This window comes from Theobroma cacao, chromosome 2, assembly GCF_053813885.1.
Source record: "Theobroma cacao isolate CCN51 chromosome 2, ASM5381388v1, whole genome shotgun sequence".
Classification (NCBI taxonomy): Eukaryota; Viridiplantae; Streptophyta; class Magnoliopsida; order Malvales; family Malvaceae; genus Theobroma; species Theobroma cacao.
In genome coordinates, this window is record NC_142640.1 from 1266861 (window position 1) to 1291020 (window position 24160).

Sequence of the window (24160 nt, forward strand, 5' to 3'; positions counted from 1 at the left end):
CATTTTTTTTTCATCTGAGCTCATACAAAACTGCTTACATTAAACTATCGGAAGAATAAACTATCTGATTAGTACTAGTTAACTATTGACAAATCTGATGAAACTTCCTGCTTTTTGCCTCAAAAAGGAAAATAATGCTTATCCTAATTAAAACATTATGAAAAGGAAATAGATTATATTTTTAATTTGTTAGCTCAAAAACTTTATATGATGTGTAACCATAAAAATTTTCTAGTTTGGCAGCCAAATAGAAAGACACTTGAATTAGAAATCCACCAATGTTTGTTACATCAGATTTGAGTCATAACTTGAATCACTCCTTATTAAAAGCAACAATAAAAATAATTTAGATGATGTAAAAAGTAGTGTAATTCCAATGATTCAAACACAGAGTTAAACACTATCAATCAGACATTACCCAATTAAAGCAAACAGTTGTAATTGGAGGTACCTTTCTGCCCCATTTTAGCACGGCAAAAAGGCATTAGTACAAGTAGGTGCTTCCTTCTCTGCTTGGTGGTAAACCCGTAAGTTGCTGTATGACTCTTAACGCTGCAATCTTTCTTTTTGCTCCATTGTCAATTTTATTTTAATATATTATTTGACATGTAATATTATTTTTTATTAACTAGATTATAATTATAAATTCAAACTATCAAATTAATCAAAAAATATTTAGACATGAAATATTTAAAAACTTAATTTGGGTTAAAAATTACTTATAATTGAAATCTATATGAGTTATTTTAAAAGAGTGAAAAATATAACCAAAGACCAAGAAGAGGAATGACTTGAATTTTTGAATAAGGAGAGTAGTTTAAGTTTTTATTTTTTTAATAAAATCTTAAATTATAAGAAAAAATTATTTTATCTTTTCACGTAGTATTTAACTATTAATATATAAATCACTTTTATTTGAAGTTTTTGACCTCACTTTTTATAAAATTATAAAAAAAATAAATTTATTAATATATTAACTACCCTAAACCATAGATAAATATTATAAAAACTAAATCCTTTTACACTCTCTTCAACATGGGTCGGCCCGTGGTTAACAGACTGATAGAACCATCATCATCCTCGTTATAGTGCAAGCAAACATTCTACTAATCACACGCCATACATTGAGTTACTTTGAACCATCGAATGTTTGATAAAATATTACTCTTCACCACTTGAGTTTTTATCAACGAAGAATAGCTTTTCAAAAAAAAAAAAAAGAAAAGAAAATACTGCCAAATTGCAACGGGCAGGAGTAAAGTTTTGCAAGCTTTACCAATTACAACCTAATAAACAATAGAAATCGTTGACAAAAGCGGCTTAATGAGGCGGGCAAATCCGGTTTGCCTTGCAAAGAAGGATTTAATGAGGCGTTTGATGACGTTTATACAACAAAACTTCCACAAATTTGACGGCGGAAAGGGGCATTTCTGCTGTGCTGCATTGGGTAATCCTACTGTGCTGAGTTGTCAAAGGAAACGAGGCTGCGGTCGTCGACGTGGAACATTCATGCGATAAGTGAAGGAATTTCTTAAGAAGAGAGGGGCAAATAGTTTTTTGGTGGGTTTGGACTTCACACTTTGGATCAACAAAACACCGAAGGAGGGTACAGCTGAAAAGGTAATGATTTTATTGACCGTGGAAAATTCCGCATTTAACTCTGTTAAATGCCATTTGCGCCGACGGAAATAGTTTTACCATTTTAGCCCTTTTTAGCCCTCGGAATTCCTACATCTCCTATAGAATTTAGCACCAATTCCTAACAAGAAAGGGCTAAAGGTAAAAGTGGACAATATAATAAGTTCTTGGGATGCATTGCCTTTCTGTATCTATATATAGCAGCTGATTTCATAAGGATTTATTACCACTGTCCCTTCCTAAGTAGTAGTACTAAAATTTTCAGACAGCCTTCACCCACCAGCCACCATGCCTCAAGCAAAAAAGATGTTCTCAAAGTCACTTACTGACACTGACATCAACAAAAGGTTGGCGATACCGGCTAAAATCCTGCCTTCCTTGCCAGATTTCAATGGAAGCCATACCGTGACAATTCACCTTATGTACGGCACAAAGACGTGGCCAATTATTTGTTCTATCCGCAAAACTGGGTACAAGAAACCTGTTTTCTCCGGTGGTTGGAGAAATTTTGTTATTTTCAATGATTTCCATGTTGGCGAGGTCCTCACGATGTACAAAGTGCAAGATGAAGAGGGCTCTTTCCATTATAAGGTTGAAGTGGAGAAGCTAGCCACACCATCCGTGGCTCTTTCCACTCGGGCTGTCTCTTTGAATCCTGAGGTAGATGAAACCACTGGCACAAGCCACCCAAAAATCAACAACTTTCAACACGATCAAGAGCAACTGCCTAAGGCTGATGCACCGGTCATACAGGAGGGAGCTACCATGGAGCTAGCCGATGCTGCAGCTAATGCGCCGGTCCCTTTCGTTGATCATTTTATTGCCAAACTATCTGGCATGATATTTGGGACTGCTGTGAGTGATGAAGCGACTAGCAAGGCTTGCGTCAAGCCCGAACATGAGACAGAAATGAAGTTCTTTGGCATTACGAGGGGTATTGGCATGGGTGAACCACCGCTCATCAAGGCTCAATGTGATCTGAATGAGTCCGTAAGTACGGAAAGGCTTAACTTGGACTTGGTTCTGGGACAACCAAATCTAACCAAAGAAGAGAGAGACACCAAGGCTCCCTTTGATCTCAATGGGGGTGGTTCACTGGCCGTCTTTGGCACTAGTCAAGCTACTGAGGAAGCATATTCCGAGAGTACTGGAAGGCTTAACTTAGACTTGGTTCTGGGACAACCAAATCCATATAACAGAGCAGTGAATATTGATTTGACTTTGGCGCAGCCCCTTGCCGATAATCGAAGCACCGTCTTTGCTCACTCAAAACCATAGTAGGAAGTTACAAGATCAAAGAGAGCTAGAACAGCAGTGCGGGAGCTTTTCGAAGCCTATCATGGTCGAGGGTCATAGTCTAAACTGAACTCCGCTGAACAAGTCCTTGCGTGGATCAGTCCAATTTTGTTTCTCGTCTTATTTTATTTTCCAGTACTTTTTAACTAGAGTTGCTTATCCTGCTAGCTTGACAGTTTTTGGGGATTTGGATTGTGGAGAATACTGTACGAGTAGTATATGCTTTTTAACCTTTTGGGTTCTGTTCTTGGGTTTATTATATGTTCTTGATGTAAATCATATAATATAGTAATAACAATTAACGTGTGAGTTAAGGGTCTCCAGTTTTTGTTCATTTTAAGTTTCTCTTTTTTTTTTTTGGTATTTTTAAAGATGATAGATATCCTTTTTGGCCAATGGAGATGACTCGTTAAAGTAGCTGCTTGATATTACTTTTTGATTTGAGTGAAAAGCCCCATATAATATGACTTGGTTTTTTAGTCGTTCTTAAGCCGAAGTCGCTGTCCACCTTGTTGACCTGCCTTTCTGCCTTCTCCCTTGATCCTTAAAGGGTTCCGGTGGGTTAATCAGCTCCAACTCTACTGCCAATTCGTTGGTCGGCAAAATTCAACCCTTTCCAACAGGATATGGAGCTAACTATCTGCTTGTTTCATCCTAATCAGTGAGTTCTTTAGGTAATTTTTTTTGTTTTTAGTAAATTAATTAGCATTTGCTTTATTTCTGGTTGCAGCCAGATCTTGTTGTTTTCCTGGGGAAATACCTAGCTACCCAATTTCCTAGATGCTTGCTATGGATGGTTAAAACTCTACATTCTGGTTTTTATTTTTTCATGTCCTTGCTCCAAAGCATGAAACACCCACCTGTTCTCTATCAGAGGAAGAGCACAAGAAGAACCGATGGCTGCACTTGATACTTGTTCTGCTGACTTAGCAGCAGTTGTATCAAGTGCAGCTAGTTCTCTTCTTCTGATATTCTCATCCCCTTACGTTTAGCTTGCCAAATACAGTAGTATCAACTAATTAGTTACTCGCTGAGCGTATTTAATTTTAATCTCTTGTTGATGTTCAGTTCGATTTTATGTACAATTCTTTTTGTCTTCAGAAATTACTTTGGAGATATAATTTTAGTAGAAAAGTCATTTGATTTGTCAACAATTCAAGTAGTTAACCCAATATTGAAGCATCTTACATATGTTGCCAATCACTTGCACTATGGTAGGCTTACAAGGTTTTCTAGTTTAAAATTTCCATCTCTTCTTTTACCTTTTCTTTTCTTTTTTTTTTTTATAATTTGATTAAATCTTTTATCTTCTTAAATGGTTAATTTGGTCAATTAATGGGTCTATAATTATATTATTTTCTTGGCTGCCTATTTTAGACCGATTGAGTACCTTGTCAAGACTAGGTCTTTCTGGAAGTTAGGGATTAATTCTTCGATTTTTCGTTAATTAGTTGTGGTTTGGGGTTCATGTTCTGCCAGAAATAGAACTTTCACAAATTTGCATGAAAAAACTTCAAAGTGAAAGAGAAAAGTCAAGAACTTTAGCTGACAACAAATTCATACTTACCATATATATCAAATGAACAAATATTGTTTCGAAGAGAAATGAATAAGGCAAGCCACCGGGCGAATGGACTGAGCAAAGCTAGCAATCTCATACATTTATTTAATATTCAACTCTATGGAGCGATGGGCGTACGTGAACCCCAAAAAGACCCTTACCCCACGCGATTCACCCACACCATCTGTCGAAACATTCCCAATTTGGACAAAACCATGGCAAGCTTGCAGCTGCTGGGGGATCCACTCCACAGCTAAGTACGTCGTAGTTACACTCAACATTGGAAGCAAAGCAAAAATAGAACAGAAAGAAGATTCTGATCTTCTTCTTAACATCCGAGGCCTGTGGTAGAAGATGTTTTATTGGTTCGAAAGCAACTGGGAATACGTTGCACGTGTAGTTAGTAGCCAATCAAAACCCACATTGACCGTTGAAACTTGAACAAAAATATTAATTCCACTCATTTGATTCAGTCCAATGATGGAAGTGTGTTGTCTCTACCATGATGTACTTGTGCTTCATTCAAGAAAAGTACAAACTTGGCCCGATCAGGGCTTAATTTTTCAGTCAGCTGACTCAGCTCACTTTCTCCATTTGGGATTTTAGCATCTCAGTTAGTGTTTGTACTTGGGAGCCTAAACCTTTACAAGCCGAGTATGGACCAATTAACCTCAGCCTGTTAGTCCGTATTGCTAAAGTTGAATCGCCAGAGTTTAACGTGGGCAATATTGCTCCGCGGACTGCGGTGTCAGTTTAAACAAAGAAGAAGAAGAAGAAGAAGAAAGGCATCCATCCACCAGAATGTTATAAACTGACAAAACAGCCATAAACAATTTACTACTCTACTGCTTTCCTTTTTGATCGGAAGCGTATTGGCAAATGCTCAAGATCTTGCTCCTGGCCGCTGTTTTTTACTCTGTGCTTGTTAATTATTCATTTCTTAGAAGGGGCGTGCAATATATATTCAGACCAAAATGGTGTTCAACTTTTCATCCTACATTCCGGTAATTGAATTCCCAAATATTATTTTGACACTGGCATCCAACTATATATATATTAGAAACTATACACCAGGGTTCCACTATTTGTACAGGTATAACAAACCTAGCAGGCAATTTTTTAAATTTGAGAACAGTATTGTTAATGAAAGCTTAAATGCAAATTATAGAAGTTGAACAGCGGCAATGGCTGGAATTTTCTCTCGCAATTTCTGCGTAACAGCCACTCTTTACTGTCATGACCCCTGCTGCTGGACGAACTTCACTATTGGCTCCTTAGTGGCAATTAATTCAAGAGAAACGCCTGCTGCCCCAGCAAAGGTCATAGCTAGAGTGATAAATGTCCATAAATAGAAGTGAAAACAGTCCAATCAACAATCAAAAACAATGCCATATTTTGACTAAGGATTTAAGCCAAATGGAAGGAAAGAGAAAATTAAACAAATAAGGGCAAAATATCCAATTATGTATTACTTCGTCTACCTGACATTTCTAATTTCCTTGCCCCATGTTCTATCATCCTTGCATGTCTCCCTTCTCATCAAACAATAAAAGATGTGAAGTATGATTTGATGATCTAATATGGACAGATTGAAAATCTTGTGATTAGCTTGTTCTAAACTTTGTCTTCCGAGCTTGCTGCATATCTAGATGATTTGTTGATTTAGTCTTGGAATTGTCTGCTGCTACTGCTGAATTTCAATTGCTAAACTTCTGTCAGATGTTGATCTTCTACTGAGCTTGATCTAATGCAACAGTACCATCTTTCAATTGAGATTCGACACTGGTAACCATTGGTGTAATGACTTCCTTAGTATTATCCACGTCTAATTTCTGTAAAAAAAAAAAATCTTTAATGTACTTGTGCTGTGATAAAAACTTGCTTGTAATGTTGATCTAACCTCAACACCAAAAAAAAAAAAATCCAGTGTACTGAAATATTTTAAGTGAGAATTTGTTTACAAGCTGGTGTAGAAAGTCATCTATATAGACCAAGAAAGTTAAACTAAGATAAAATTCTTGACATATAAATAAGTAAGCATGCATCAGAATCTGAATTGTGAAAACCATAAACAATAAAAGAACTGCTTAATTCCTAATATCAATCTTGAAGTGGATTTCATAGATATGAGCTTGTCTTTATCAATGAATAGTGAGTTTATTAAGTGAACTTTTTTGGCATGAAATGTTAATTCACGAACTTTATACGATTATTTCTATTCATTTTAAATTTGATATGAGTCAACAAAAACATTTAATTTTCAATAGATGTGCACAAAATCTAAATTCTCAATTTCTTTCAACTCGTAGTCAAATTCATTGAACATGTGCCAATAAATCCATGGCCTTTGCCCCTTATCACATATTCAAGAAATCGTAGCTTTTGAGTCCGATTCAATAATAAACTTTTAAATTCAGATATCAGCTTGAAATATCTCAACAATCTTATAATTAAGCTTGATTTCATTGGATTAAAATCAACCAAAAACTAATTCAGTTCCTGTGATGGTGTTTATCAAATGAAAGAAGGAATAGTGTGCAAGTAATTCTTAGCAATACTATTACTGTGTACTTAAAACTACTTACATCAAACTATTGGGAGAATAAGATATTTAATTACTACTACTTAGCTGTTGACAAATCTGATAAAATTTTTTGTTTTTTGTTCTAAAAAGAAAAATAATGATTGCCCTGCCCTAACAAAATTAGCTAGGATCTTGGGTTTTCCATTTTTAATTAGGATCTTAATTCTCTGGGTGTATGTATTGCTACAATATCTGCTTGAATAGTTCCAACATTATCAATGGAAGCAATTGTAGTACGTCCACAAAAGGCAAACTTTAAAGATATATATAAAAAGGAAGCTTATAATTTTTATAGGAAGCAAATATGAATCTAGCTGAACGGGAACAAGAATATTTGTCAACTCAAACGGGATCTAGCTAGCTTATAAAACAAAGAAAAAAGAATACTAATATCCTGAATTGATTAACTTGTCCTTTAGTAAAGTTAGTTAACAACTTCATTTGGCAACATATATTCAAGACTAATATTACAAAGAAAGGATGCTTTGAACCAGGCGATTGGACAGTGAGAGAAACGATGAATAACCAGAGGAATTGCCGTACTCCATCTACTAGATGCCAAAAATGGCATGCAACTATGGAATTTTCCCATGACAACAAGACCAGACCGGACAACAACCAAAACCAAAAGCAAATTAAAAGGATTGAAACGTAGACTGTTAGGATCAATTGATAGTCTCTTTTCAGCAATGAGTTCATTTTGGAAGGATATTGACAACATCCAAGGTAATATAATATATGCACCTGAATAAATCTGATGGAAGTAAAGTCCCAATTTCCTGAGGAAGTAGATAAACTTAGTTACCTCTTGCCACTTTCATTTTGAAAGGAAGGGGGCATTAGTGCAAGTAGGTATTAGCAGATTGATGGTATCATCATCCTCATTAGTGCAAGCAAACTTTCTACTAATCACACGCCATACATTGAGTAGTTTTGAACCCTCGAATCAGATGACAAAATACTGCCAATTGCCACCATAAAGTGTAGCTACCTTTACCACCTCTCTTGTTCCTGATTTCTTCGATTGTCATTTGAACTTTTCAAGTGCTTAATAGGCCTTTGTGCTTGATAGTGCGTTATTCTTTGAACTTTTTGGCATTGAAATGTGAAGCAAATTAGATTCCGGATACTTGTGCACATGCAATGCTCTCCAATCATCCTTTTTAATTGATCAAAGCTCCAAAATATTAAACAAATAGAAATCGTTGACAAAAGCGGCTCATATGTCTTTTCGATGTTTAACAAGGTGGTGTCATGACTTGCAACTACATATGACATTTGAAAATGGATTTTTACAAATTTAACCCTCAAAACTTGGAAAAACTAGTGTTTTTTCTCTGTTAAATCATATGAATTTGGGGGGCAGAAAGGGGCATTACTGCTTTATGTTTGCGATTGCAACTGTATCCGGAAGTCCTCCTGTGCTGAATTGACAACGACAACCTCGGTCGGAAAAAAGAATTGACAACGAAATCACGTTGTAAATGATTGTTTGAGCCAAAAAAAATTGCTTTATAAAGAGATTTACACCCTTAGCCCTAACCGATATCACGACTCTATATGATAAGTGAAGGAATTTCATAAGAAGAGAGGGGCAATTTTTTTTGGTCGGTTAGCACTTTCACACTTTGAACCAACAAAAAACCAATGGACGGTATTGTTGAGAAGAAAATGATTTTATTGAGGTGGAAACTAACCGACCATAGCAGAATTCCCCCGATGGAAATCGTTTTTCCATTCTGGGCCTTGAAACTCTTCCCATCTCTTACGGGATTTAGCATGGATTCCTTAAAAAGAAAGGGCTAAATGTAAGTACGTTGGGTGCATCCAGTTTGTGTATCCTATATATATAGCTCATTTCAAAAGGATTTAGTACCTCTATCACTTCCTAAGCTAGTAGTACTAAAATTTTCAGACAACCTTCACCCCCCCAGCCACCATGCCTCAAGCAACAAAGATGTTCTCAAAGTCACTGACTGAGACTGACATCAAGAAAAGGTTGGCGATCCCCGCTAAAATCCTGCCTTCCTTACCACATTTCAATGGAAGCCATGCCGTGACAATTCCCCTTATGTACGGCACAAGGACGTGGCCAATTGTTTGCTCTGTCCGCAAAACTGATTACAAGAAATCTGTTTTCTCCGGTGGTTGGAGAAATTTTGTTATTTGCAATGATTTCCATGTTGGTGACAGACTCACCATGTACAAAGTGAAAGATGAAGCGGGCTCTTTCCACTATAGGGTTGAAGTGGAGAAGCCAGCCACACCATCCGTAGCTCTTTCAGCTCGGGCTTTCTCTTTGAATCATGAGGTAGATGAAACCACTGGCACAAGCCGCACAAAAATCAGCAACTTTCAACACGATCAAGAGCAACTGCCAAAGGCTGATGCACCGGTCATACAGAAGGGAGCTACCATGGAGCTAGCCGATGCTGCAGCTAATGCGCCGGACCCTTTCGTTAATCATGTTATTGCCAAACCACCTGGCATGATATTTGGGACCGTTGTGAGCGATGAAGCGACCAGCAAGGCTCACTTCAAGCCTGAACATGAGACAGAAATGAAGTTCTTTGGCATTACCATGGCTATTGGCTTGGGTGAACCAATGCTCCATGCGTGCTATATAACCAAAGAAGAGAGAGACATCAAGGCTCCAGTTGATCTCAATGGGTCCCTGAGTACGGGAAGGCTCATCTTGGACTTGGTTCTGGGACAACCAAATCTAACCAAAGAAGAGGGAGACATCAAGGCTCCCTTTGATCTCAGTGGGGGTGGTTCACTGGCTGTTTTTGGCACTAGTCAAGCTACTGAAGAAGCATATTCCGACAGTACCGGAAGGCTGAACTTGGACTTGGTTCTGGGACAACCAAGTCCATATAACGGAGCAGTGAATTTAGATTTAACTTTGGCGCAGCCCCTGGGCGATACTCGAGGCACCGTATTTGCTCACTCAAAACCATAGTAGGAAGTTACAAGACCGAAGAGAGCAAGAACAGCAGTGCGGGAGCTTTCCGAAGCCTGTCATTGTCGAGGGTCATAGTCTAAAGTGAACTCTGCTGAATAAGTCCTCGTGTTGATCACTGCAATTTTGTTTCTCTTTTTTATATTATTTCCGGCTACTTTTATCTAGAGTTTCTTATCCTGCTAGCTTGACAATTTTTTGGAGTTTTGGATTGTGGAGAATACTGTACGCGTAATATATGCTTTTTAATCTTTTGGGTTCTTTCCTTGGTTTTATTAACTAAAGTAGCTGCTTGATTTCAATTTTTGATTTGATTAATCCCTTAGGGTCACTGAAAAGCCCAATATAATAAGACTTGTTTTTTAAGTCTTTCTCTCGCCAGAATTGTTGTCCCTCGTTGACCTGCTTTTCTTCCTTCTCCCTTGATCCTCAAAGGGATTCCGGTGGGTTAATCAGATCCAACTCTAATGCCAATTCGTCGGTCGGCAAAATTCAACCCTTTCCAACAAGATATGGAGCTAACTATCTGCTTGTCTCATCCTAATCAGTGAGTTTTTTTTTTTTTTTGTTTATTGGTAAACTAATTAGGATTTGGTATTATTTCTTGGTTGCAGCCAGATCTAAGATCTTGTTGTTTTCATGGGGAAAAACCTAGCTACCCAAGTTCCTAGTTGCGCGCTATAGCTGATTAAAACTCTATTTTCTGTTTTGTTTTTTTCATATCCTTGCTCCAAAGCATGAAACACCCACCTATTCTCTATCAGAGGAAGATCACAAGAAGAACCGATTGCTGCACTTGATACTTGTTCTGCATACTTAGCAGCGGTTGTATCGAGTGCAGCTTGTGCTTTTCTTTTGATATTCTCATCCTCCCTTACGTTTATCTTGCCAAATTAAAATTATGCAAAAGTATTAACTAATTAATTAATTATCATTAGAGTTTTGTTGAATGATTGAATTTCAACATAATTTATCTTTTATCTATTTTTGAATAAATTAACTACTCACTCACCTTATTTAATTTTAATCTCTTATTAATGTTCAATTCGATTTTGTGTACAATTCTTCTTGCTTTCATTAATTACTTTGGAGATAATTTTAATAGAAAAGTCATATGATTTGTCAACAATTCAAGTAGTTATGTTGCCAATCATTTGCACTATGGTGGGCTTACAGGTTATCTAGTTTAAAATCTCCATCTGTCCTTCTTTTTCTTTTCTTTTCCTTTTTTTTTTATAATTGATTATTAAAACTTTTATCTGCTTAAATGGTTCATTTGGTCAATTAATAGATCTAATAATAAGAGTATTTTCTTGGCTGCTTATTTTGGACCGAATGAGTAACTTGTCAAAACTATGTTGAATGTTCATCTTTGCAGAAGTTAGGGATTAATTCTTTTATGCTCTCATTTCCTGTCACATTTGGAAAGAAAAAAACTTAAAATCAAACATATATTAATCAATTATAAAAATAAAAACACATGATAATTTATGAGCGTTTAAATACGAAATGAGGCAAGAAATGAGAACAAATAATTTGGATTCTTTGCATGAAAAAAAACTTAGAGTGAAAGAGATAAATCAAGAAGTTAAGCTGACAACAAATTCAGACATAACTTATCAATGAAGAAATATGTTTCAAAGGAAAATAATTAATGAAATGAATAAGGCACATAACAGGCCTAAGGGACTAGGCAAAGCTAGCAGTCTCTTTCATTTATTTCACATTCAACTCTATCGGGCGATGAAGTATGTGGACCCCAAAACAGAACCTTTGCCCCTCGCGAGTCACTCACATCATCTGTCGATGGAACGCGCGCCGCTGCTGGGGATCCACTCCGCAGGGAAAGTACGTGGTTATACTCATCATTGGAAGCAAAAGCAGCACAAAAAGAAAAGAAAGAAGATTCTGATGTTCTCCTTAACATCCGGGGCCTATGGCAGGACATGTTTTGTTGCTGAAACAAATTCATCATATCCTTACTCGAAAACTCTGACATGCGTTTCCGTACGTTGTTTGTCCTTGCTGCAGAGGCCTAGTTAGGTACACACATTAATTTAACTATAGAGATCTACGAAAACAAAGAATAAAACCAATCAAAAACTTTAGACCCCTAAAAAGATAAAATAATTGAAAAGTATTGAAGAAACCCAAGGCGAGCACCACACTGACCCAGCCCACGTTCTCTAATTGGGGTTTCAGTTAGTGTTACATCTTGGGAGCCTAAACCTTTACAAACTGGGTGTGGACTAATTAATTGACATCAGCCTGTTACTGTTAGCCCGTATTGCTAAAAGTTGAATCCCCAAAGGTCTATGTGGGCAATATTGCTCTGCGGACAGCGGGGTAAGTTTAAGCGAAGAAGAGGAGAGCCACCTCAGTGGCAACTAATCCAAGAGAACCACCTGCTGCCCCAACGAAGCTCATAGCTAGAATGATAATTAATGTCCATAAATAGAAGTGAAAGCAGGCCTTCAACAATAAAAAAACAGTGCCATATTTTGACTAAGGATTCAAGCCAAATGGAACGAAAGAGAAAATTAAACAAAAAAGGGCATAAAATCCAAGTATGTATTACTTTGTCTGCATGACATTTCGAATTTCCTTGCACCATGTTCTATCATCCTTGCATATCTCCCTTCTCATCAAATAATAAAAAGATGTGAAGTATGATTTGATGATCTAATCTGGACAGATTGAAACTCTTGTGATCAGCTTGTTCTAAACTTTGTCTTCTGAGCTTGGTGCACATCTACATGATTTGCTTATTTAGTCTTGGAATTGTCTGCTGCTACTGCGGAATTTCAATTGCTAAACTTCTGTCAGATGTTGATCTTCTACTGAGCTTATCTAATGCAATAGTACTATCTTTCAATTGAAATTCGACACTGGTAACCATTGGTGTAATGACTTAGTATTATCCACGTCTAATTTCTGAAAAAAAAAAACCATCTTTAATGTACTTATATTGTGATAAAAACATGCTTGTAATATTGATCTAAACTCAACACCCAAAAAAAAAGATCAATGTACCAAAATATTTTAAGTGAGAATCTGTTTACAAGCTGATGCAAAAAGTCACCTATATAGACCAAGAAAAGTAAATTAAGATAGAATTCTTGACGTATAAATAAGTAAGCATGCATCATAATCTGAATTGTGAAAACCATAAACAATAAAAGAAGTGCTTAATTCCTAAGATCAAGCTCGAAGTGGATTTCATAGATATGAGCTTGTCTTTATCAATGAATAGCGAGTTGATTATGTGAACTTTTTTGGCATGAAATGTTTATTCACAAAATTTATACGGTTATTTCTATCTATTTTAAATTTCATAAGTGAGTCTACAAAAATAGAGTGTTCTGTTGATGTGTCTTCTTCACTGTTGTTGCTTGTTGTTCTTTGTCTTTGGTGTTTATTATTTTGCTTCTGGTTTTTTGGTCCTTCTGTTGATTTCGTTTTCTTGCTTGGTTTGGTTGGTTGTCTGTTTTACTAAGCAAGTTCTGATTGTATCCACAAGATTTCCTTTCTCCCGTTGATTGAATACAAAATCTAAATTCTCCATTTCTTTCAAATTGCAATAGAATTCATTGAACATGTATCGATAAGTCTATGACTTTTGTCCATCATCGCATATTCAAAAAATCTTAGTTTTTGAGTCCAATTCAATAATAAACCTTTAAATCCAGATATCAACTCGAAATATTTCAATAGTCTTCTAATTAAGCTCGATTTCATTGGATTAAAATCAACCAAAAACTAATTCGGTTCCTCTGATGGTATTTATCAAATGAAAAAAGGAATACTGTGCAAGTAATTCTTAGCAATATTATTATTATGTACTTAATTCTGCTTACATCAAACTATTACGAGAATAAGATATCTGATTAGTACTACATAACTATTGACAAATTTGATAAAACTTCTTACTTTTTGTTATCAAAAGGAAAATAATGCTTGCCCTGACTAAATTAGCTAGGATCTTGGGTTTTCTATTTTTAAATAGGATCTTAATTCTCTGGGTGTATGTATAACTACTTTATTTGCTTGAATAGTTCCAACCTTATCAATGGAAGCAATTGTAGAATATCCATAAAAGGCAAACTTTAAAGATATTTACATATAAAAAGGAAGCTTATAATTTTGATAGGAAGCCAATATGAATTTAGTTGAATGGGAACCACAGCCAGCCCTTGGGTGACGCCACCCAAGTAAGGGCTTTAGGCCCCCAATTTAAAGAGGTGCCAAATTTAAGGAGGATTTATAATTTTATAATAATTATAATATAATTAATTATATTAAAATAATATATAAAAGTAAAAAATAATTAATAAAATTTTTTGTTCTCTCATTTTTTTAATTATGTGCTTAATAAATCTCAATTTTCTATCACTTTCTTATTTCTAGAATGTTATTAATTCTCAACTATATTCTCTTATTTTCAATCAACTAACGGTCATATGTACTTAATTATCTCCAAAAGCTATTTTTTTCTCACTTATTTTTGTTATTTTCAATCAACTCATTTAATGATTTCCAATAGCTATTTTTTTCCTATTTATAAAATCAATTATTTTTTTTGTTTTCTATATAGCAGTAAAAAGTTGAAGTCATTATACGATAATATTTTGAAAGAATATTGCCTTAATCTTGAATATTCCTTAAAATATAATAACTATTCTGATATTAATGGTTTAGATTTATTTTCAGAGTTAAAAATTTTAAAAGAAATTATATAGGAAGAAAACAGTCCAATTGGCATACTTAATCATACAAGAAGACTCGATTCTTTTTCAAATGCATATATTGCTTCTAGAATAATGTTAACAATTCCAATAAGTGTTACTTCAGGAGAAAGAAGTTTTTCAAAATTAAAATTAATAAACTTTTATTTAATATCAATAATGTCTCAAGAAAAATTAAATAGATTGACTATATTATCAATTGAAAAAGAAATATTAAAAAAACTTAATGATAAAAGTTTAATTAAAAATTTTGCATCTCAAAAAGTTAAAAAATTAAAATTTTAATAATATTTTTTTAATTTCAAAAAAAAAAAACCTCATTTGAATATTTCGTTTTAAATCTTTGAATTTATTAGACCGTCTCTGATGGAAACAAGAATATTGTCAACTCCAATTGATTAGCTTGTCCTTGAGTAAAATTAGTTGACAACTTTATTTGAAAAAATATATTCAAGTCTAAAATTAAAAAGAAACGATGCTTTGTACCAGGTGATTGGACAGTGAAAGAAACAACGAATAACCAGAGGGATTGTCTAGATCCATTTACAAATGCCAAAAATGGCATGCGGCTATAGGATTTTGCAAGGAATATTCCGATGACAACAGCAAGACCTGACCGGACACCAACAAAAAACTAAAGCAAAGTAAAAGGATTGAAATGTAGACTTTTACGATCAATTGATTGTCTCGTTTTGAGCAATGAGTTCATTTTGCAGGACATTGATAACACAAGGTTATATAATATACATACAACTTATTAAATCTGGTGGGAAGTAAAGTCCCAATTTCCTCAGGAAGTAGATAACTCAATTTTATGTATGTTATGTCCTTTATGGTTCTACTTAGTTACTACTAGCATTTAGAAAGGAAGGGGGCATTAGTGCAAGTAGGCATTAGCAGATTGATAGTATCATCATCCATCCTCACCAGTGCAAGCAACTTTCTACTAATCACATGCCATACATTGAGTCGCTTTGAACCATCGAATCAGATGATAAACTACCGCCGATTACCACCGGCAAGGTTAAAGTGTAGTTACCTTTATCACTTCTAGGGTCGGCTATACCATAAAGTCACCCAAACCCCACCTTTACCACTTCTCTTGTTCCTAATTTCTTCCATAATCATTTAAACTTTTCAAGTGCTTAATGGGCCTTTACACTTGATAGCGCGCTATTCTTTGAACTTTTTGGCATTGAAATGTGAAGCAATTAGTTTCTGGATACTTGTGCACATGCAAAGCTCTCCAATCATCCTTTTTGATTGATCAAAGCTCCAAAATATTAAACAAATAGAAATGGTTGACAAAAGCGGCTCATATGTCTTTCCAATGTTTAACGAGGCGGTGTGGGATGACGTTTGAAAATGAATTTTTACAAATTTAACCCTCAAAACTTGCAAAAAGTAGTCTTTTTCTCTTTCCAATCGTATGAATTTTGGGGCCAGAAAGGGAATTTCCTGCTCTGTGTTTGTGACTGAAATTGCATCCAGAAGTCCTACTGTACTGAATTGACAACGATAACTTCGGTCGCAGAAAAGACTTAACAACGAGGTGGGCGGTCGTCGACGTGGAATAAGCACGTGAAATATGCATAAATGCATGGGAATGAGTTACCCCTAACGATATCACAACTTCATATGATAAGTGAAGGAATTTCTGAAGAAGAGAGGGGCAATTTTTTTTTGGTAGGTTTGCACTTTTGGACCAACAAAAAACCAATGGACGGTATAGCTAAGAAGATAATGATTTTGTTGACGTGGAAACTTGCCTCATTTCATTCTACCAAATGTCAATTCCGCCGATGGAAAGCGTTTTACCACTTTAGCCCTCGAAACTCTTCTATCTCTTATGAAATTTAGCATGAATTGAAAAAGAGAGGGCTAAAAGGTAAAAGTGGACAACATAACAAGTACTTTGGATGCATCTCCTTTCTGTATCTATATATATCAGCTGATTTCAAAAGGATTTAGTACCACTATCACTTCTTAAGCTAGTAGTACTAAAATTTTCAGACGGCCTTCACCCACCTGTCACCATGCGTCAAGCAAAGAAGATCTTCTCAAAGTCACTGACTGACACTGACATCAAAAAAAGGTTGGCGATCCCCGCTAAAATCCTGCCTTCCTTGCCACCTTTCAATGCAAGCCATGCCGTGACAATTCACCTTTTGTATGGCACAAGGATGTGGCCAATTGTCTGCTCTGTCCGCAAAACTGGGTACAAAAAACCTGTTTTCTCCGGTGGTTGGAGAAATTTTGTTATTTGCAATGACTTCCATGTTGGCGACGAATTCACCATGTACAAAGTGCAAGATGAAGAGGGCTCTTTCCACTATAGGGTTGAAGTGGAGAAGCTAGCCACACCATCCGTGACTCTTTCTGCTCGGGCTCTCTCTTTGAATCATGAGGTAGATGGAACCACTGGCACAAGCTGCACAAAACTCAACAACTTTCAACAGGATCAAGAGCAACTGCCTAAAGCTGATGCACCGGTCATACATGAGGGAGCTACCATGGAGCAAGTCGATGCTATAGCTAATGCGCCGGTACCTTTCGTTGATCATGTTATTGCCAAACCACCTGGCATGATATTTGGGACAGCTGTGAGTGATGAAGCGACTAGCAAGGCTCACTTCAAGCCTGAACATGAGACAGAAATGAAGTTCTTTGGCATTACCATGGCTATTGGCTTGGGTGAAACACCGCTCATCAAGGCTCCATTTGATCTCAATGGTTCCGAGAGTACGGGAAGGCTTAATTTGGACTTGGTTCTGGGACAACCAAATCTAACCAAAGAAGAGAGAGACATTGAGGCTCCCTTTGATCTCAATGGGGGTGCTTCACTGGCCGTTTTTGGCACTAGTCCAGCTACTGAAGAAGCATATTCGACAGTACGGGAAGGCTTAACTTGGACTTGGTTCTGGGACAACCAAGTCCATATAACGGAGCAGTGAATTTAGATTTAACTTTGGCGCAGCCCCTTGCCGATACTCGAAGCACCGTATTTGCTCACTTGAAACCATAGTAGGAAGTTACAAGACCGAAAGAGAGCTAGAACAGCAGTGCGGGAGCTTTTCGAAGCCTGTCATGGTCGAGGATCATAGTCTAAAGTGAAATCTGCTGAATAAGCCCTTGTGTTGATCACTCCAATTTTGTTTCTCTTTTCTATATTATTTCCGGCCACTTTTTAACTAGAGTTTCTTATCCTTCTAGCTTGACAGTATTTGGGAGTTTTGGATTGTGGAGAATATTGTACGCGTAGTATGTGCTTTTTAATGTTTTGGGTTCTGTTCTTGGTTTTATTAACTAAAGTAGCCGCTTGATTTCAATTTTTGATTTGATTAATCCTTAGGGTCACTGAAAAGCCCCATATAATAAGACTTGTTTTTTTAGTCTTTCTTTCGCCAGAGTTGTTGTCCCTCGTTGACCTGCTTTTCTTCCTTCTCCCTTGATCCTCAAAGGGATTCCGGTGGGTTAATCAGATCCGACTCTAATGCCAATTCGTCGGTCGGCAAAATTCAACCCTTTCCAACAAGATATGGAGCTAACCATCTGCTTGTCTCATCCTAATCAGTGAGTTTTTATTTTTTTGTTTATTGGTAAACTAATTAGGATTTGGTATTATTTCTTGGTTGCAGCCAGATCTAAGATCTTGTTGTTATCATGGAGAAAAACCTAGCTACCCAAGTTCCTAGTTGCTCGCTATAGATGATTAAAACTCTACATTCTGTTTTTTTTTCATATCCTTGCTCCAAAGCATGAAACACCCACCTATTCTCTATCAGAGGAAGATCACAAGAAGAACCGATTGCTGCACTTGATACTTGTTCTGCTTGCTTAGCAGCAGTCGTATCGAGTGCAGCTTGTGCTCGTCTATTGATATTCTCATCCTCCCTTACGTTTATCTTGCCAAATTAAAATTATGCAAAAGTATCAACTAATTAATTAATTATCATTAGAGTTTTGTTAAATGATTGAATTTCAACATAATTTATCTTTTATCTATTTTTGAATAAATTAACTACTCACTCACCTTATTTAATTTTAATCTCTTATTAATGTTCAATTCGATTTTGTGTACAATTCTTCTTGCCTCCATTAATTACTTTGGAGATAATTTTAATAGAAAAGTCATATGATTTGTCAACAATTCAAGTAGTTATGTTGCCAATCATTTGCACTATGGTGGGCTTATAGATTTCTAGTTTAAAATCTCCATCTGTTCTTCTTTTTCTTTCTTTTCCTTTTTTTTTTTGTAATTGATTATAAATCTTTTATCTTCTTAAATGGTTAATTTGGTTAATTAATAGATCTAACAATAAGAGTATTTTCTTGGCTGCTTATTTTGGACCGATTGAGTAACTTGTCAAAACTATGTTGAATGTTCATCTTTGCAGAAGTTAGGGATTAATTCTTTTATGCTCTCATTTCCTGTCACATTTGGAAAGAAAAAAAATTAAAATCAAACATCTATTAATCAATTATAAAAATATAAACACATGATAATTTATGAGAGTTAAAATACGAAATGAGGCAAGAAATGAGAACAAATAATTTGGATTCTTTGCATGAAAAAAACTTAAAGTGGAAGAGAAAAATCAAGAAGTTAAGCTGACAACAAATTCAGACATAACTTATCCATGAAGAAATATGTTTCAAAGAGAAATAATTAATGAAACGAATAAGGCAAGTAACAGGCCTAAGGGACTAGCCAAAGCTAGCAATCTCTTTCATTTATTTCACATTCAACTCGATCGGGCGATGGCGTATGTGGACCCCAAAACAGAACCTTTGCCCCTTGCGAGTCACTCACACCATCTGTCGATGGAACGCGCGCTGCTGCTGGGGATCCACTCCGCAGGTAAAGTACGTAGTTATACTCATCATTGGAAGCAAAAGAAGCACAAAAAGAAAAGAAAGAAGATTCTGATGTTCTCCTTAACATCCGTGGCTTGTGGCAGGACATGTTTTATTGGTGAAACACATTCATCATATCCTTATTGGAAACTCGACATTCGCTTCCATACGTTGTTTGTCTTTGCTGTAAAGGCCTGGTTAGGTACATACAATAGTTTAACTTTGGAGATCTACGAAAACAAAGAATAAAACCAATCAAAAACTTTAGACCCCTAAAAATCTTATGTATAATTACTAATAAAACAGCAGAATTCACAAGATAAAATAATTGAAAAGTACTGAAGAAACCCAAGGAGAGCACCACACTGACCCAGCCCACTTTCTCCAATTGGGGTATCAGTTAGTGATACTACTTGGGAGCCTAAACCTTTACAAGCCGGGTATGGACTAATTAATTAACATCAGCCTGTTACTGTTAGCCCGTATCGCTAAAGTTGAATGCCCGAAGGTCTATGCGGGCAATGTTGCTCTGCGGACTGCGGGATATGTTTAAACAAAGAAGTAGAAGAAGAAAAAAGGCATCCATCCACCAGAATGCTATAAACTGACAAAACAACTATAAATAATTTACTACTCTACTACTTTACTTTTCGGAAGCTTACTGGCAAATGCTCAAGATCTTGTTCTTAGCCGCTGTTTTTCTGTTTCTGCTTGCAATTCTTTTCTGAGAAGGGAAGTCCAATATATATTCAGACCAAAATGATGTTCAACTCTTCATCCTACATTCCTGTAATTGAATTCCCAAATATTATTTTAACACTAGGATCCAATTATATAAGCTTGAATGTAAATTATAGAAGTTGAACAGCGGCAATGGCTGGAAATTTCTCTTGCAATTTCTGCGTAACTGCCACTCTTAACTGTCATGAACCCCTGCTGCTGGACGAACTTTCACTATTGGCTCCTCAGTCGCAACTAATTCAAGAGAACAACCTGCTGCCCCAACGAAGCTCATAGCTAGGGTGATAACTTAATGTCCATAAATAGAAGTGAAAGCAGGCCTTCAGCAATAAAAAACAATGCCATATTTTGACTAAGGATTCGAGCCAAATGGAAGGAAAGAGAAAATTAAACAAAAAACGACATAAAATCCAATTATGTATTACTTTGTCTGCATGACATTTCTAATTTTCTTGCCCCATGTTCTATCATCCTTGCATTGAGTAACTCCCTTCTGATCAAACAATAAAAAGATGTGAAGTATGATTTGATGTTCTCTCGGGGTTTGTGCACAAAAAATGATGCGACTGGTTTGTGCTTACTGGTTTTACGTCTTCCCTTTTATTCCTCTGGTTTTTTGAACTGTACATTCCAGAACTCCTGGTGGATTGTGTTCTCGCGGTGCTTGATTGTGTATATAAGCTTGTACTTGGTAGCCCCGTACGGGCAATGGCTTTTTTTGTGCAGCCATCATGCTTGTTTTTGGACCTTTTTGACCCTAATATAATTTAACTGATGATTTTCAAAAAAAAAAAAAACAATGATTTGATGATCTGATCTGGACAGAGTGAAAATCTTGGGATCAGCTTCTTCCAAACTTTGTCTTCTGAGCTTGCTGCATGCCTAGATGATTTGCTGATTTAGTCTTGCAATTGTCGGATCATATCAAGCTGGAAGTGGATGTCATAGATAATTAACCTTGTGTCTGTGTCACTTGCACACATGACGAAGCTTGTCTTCATCAGTGAAGACTGCGTTAAACAAATTGAACTTTTTGGCGTGAAATGTTGTATAAATGTGAAGCAATTTAGATGCCGGATGCTTCCGTGTTGAAAGCTCTAATATTCTTTCAAATGGATCAAACCTCAAAATATTAAACAAATAGAAATCGTTGACAACAGCGGCTTATATATAATATTTTTCAACGTCTGACCGGGTTGGCGGTTGCAAGAAGGATTTAAACAAGGCGGCGTGACGACATTTGAAATTGATTTAATTGCAAATTTATATCTACATTACCTTAGGCCGAACCAATTAAGTACTAAGAAAATGCTGCCGAATAAGTTTTAGGTGTTTGTGTTAATTTAGAAACATTCATGTCGTATCCTGATTAAGTCTTTTTTTTTCTTTTAATTAATCAGATAAATTTTATTAAATATTAGGAAGTGACATATAATTGTGACTACTAATCAGATTTGAGTTTAATATTAATAAACCCCTTCTTTTATTATGCAAAAATTATATGAATTTTGTTCATTTTAAAATTGACAAGTGAATCTACAAAAACATTTCTTTCCGATAGATATGCACAAAATGTAAATTCTCAATTTTTTTTAAATTAACAGCAGTTGATTTCGTTGAACATGTGTCAATAAATCCGTGACCTTTGTTCCTCATCATATATCCAAGGAATCATAGCTAATGAGTCTAATTCAATAATCAACTTTTAAATACAAATATCAATTCGAAACATCTCAACAATCTTTAAATTAAGCTTGGTTAAATCTTTTATCATTGGATGAAAATCAACTAAAAACTAATTCGGTTCTTGTGATGGTATTTATCATATGAGAAAAAGGAATAGTGCAAATATTCTCAGCAATACTATTACTTTGCATTTAATTGTGTGTTCCAAAGGATTATCATTATCATTACCATATCATTTTTTTTTATCTGAGCTCACACAAAACTGCTTACATTAAACTATGGGGAGAATAAGCTATCTGATTAGTACTCCTTAACTGCTCACAAATCTGATGAAACTTCTTGCTTTTTGTTCCACAAAGGAAAATAATGCTTGTCCTAGTTAAAACATTATGAAAAGGAAGTAGATTATATTTTTGATTTGTTAGCTCAAAAACTTTATATGATGTGTAACCATAAAAATTTTCTATTAGTTGGGCAGCCAAATTGAAAGATACTTGAATTAGAAATCCACCAATGTTTGTTGCATCAGATTTGAGTCATAACTTGAATCACATCTTATTAAAAACAATAAAAATAATTTCAATGACGTAAAAAGTAATATAATTCCAATGATCTAAACACAGAGTTAAACACAATTTTGAGCAAAAAAAAAAAAACTCTCACAATCAATCCAACATTACCCAATTAAGCAAACAGTTGTAATTAGAGTAACTTTACCTCATGATAGCACGGTAAAAAGGCATCAGTGCAAGTAGGTGTTAGTAGCAGGTGCCGATCCAAAAATTTATTTTAATGATGTCATAATTAAAATAATAATAATTAAAAAATATAAATATGCTAAAATTCATAAACTATAAGTTTTAATATTAAATTAAAAAATGTAAATTCAGTACATTCATTTAATACTTAAAAATAAAAATATCTAAGATAACTATAATTGTCCGCTTAGCAAAAAAAAAAAAACTATAATTGTCCACAATTATTTTTCATATTTTGAAAACAGTGCATGATATCATTAGTAAAAACATTATTAAATACATCTTTTTCTATATATGTCATCAAACAATCATTCATCTAAAATTACTACTAAAATATTAAAATTAAATAAAATATTATTTTACATAGCAAATTATCAGGTTCAACAACTAATTAATAATATGTCACTTTTCTATTCATTATCAAAACTAAATATAGGCATTCATAAACCACATAAAGTTAAATAGAAAAATTAAATAATAAAACAATATATTTACTAAATAAATTAAAAAAAAGAAAGAATCATAATTTTAATATATTATTTGACATGCAATACTATTTTTTATTAGCTAAATTATAATTATGAACCTAAAATATAAAATTAATCAAAAAATATTTAGATATGAAGCATTTAAAAACTTAATTTAGGTTAAAATTACTTACAATTGAAGCCTAGATAAGTTGTTTTAAGAGAGTGAAAAACACAACTAAAGACCAAGAAGAGGAATAATTTGAATTTTTTAACAAAAAGAGTAGTTTAAATTTTGACTTTTCTAATAAAATCTTAAATTATAAAAATAAAATTTTATCTTTCAACGTAGTGTTTAACTATTAATATATAAATTACTTTTTAATAAATCACTTTTATTTGAAGTCTTTGACCTCACTCCTTATAAAATTATAAAAAAAATGAGTTCATTAATGTATTAACTACCCTAAACCATAGATAAATATTATTAAAACTAAATCTTTTTGCACTCTCTTCAACATTGGTCCGCCCATGGTTAACAGATTAATAGAATCATCATCATCCTCGTTATAGTGCAAGCAAACATTGTACTAATCACACGCCATACATTGAGTTGCTTTGAACGATCGAATGCTTGATAAAAAACTACTCTTCAAAAACAAAAGGAGAATACTGCCAAATTGCAACCGGCAAGACTAAAGTTTAGGTAGCTTTACCAATTACCAGCTTTCTTGTTGCTAATTTCTTCAATATATAATCATTTGAACTTAGTTTTCTAGTGCTTATTATTCTTTGAGCTTTTTGGGATTGAAAAGTGAAGAAAATTAGATTCTGCAAACATGTGCACATGCAAAGTTAGCTAGCT

At 35.0% G+C, this 24160-nt stretch overlaps 1 protein-coding gene across 1 annotated transcript; it reads left to right on the plus strand.

Moving 5' to 3' along the window:
- The first annotated feature begins 16813 nt into the window (after positions 1 to 16813).
- Positions 16814 to 18997, plus strand: LOC148763897 (uncharacterized). Its single transcript, XM_088803920.1, has one exon. The coding sequence runs from the start codon at positions 16823 to 16825 to the stop codon at positions 17738 to 17740; it is 918 nt and encodes a 305-aa protein (XP_088660046.1). The 5' UTR covers positions 16814 to 16822; the 3' UTR covers positions 17741 to 18997.
- The last annotated feature ends 5163 nt before the right edge of the window (positions 18998 to 24160 follow it).

Bases quoted from the DNA above. Each gene is read 5' to 3' on its own strand.
- LOC148763897 (XM_088803920.1), top strand. From the start codon at position 16,823: ATGCGTCAAGCAAAGAAGATCTTCTCAAAGTCACTGACTGACACTGAC.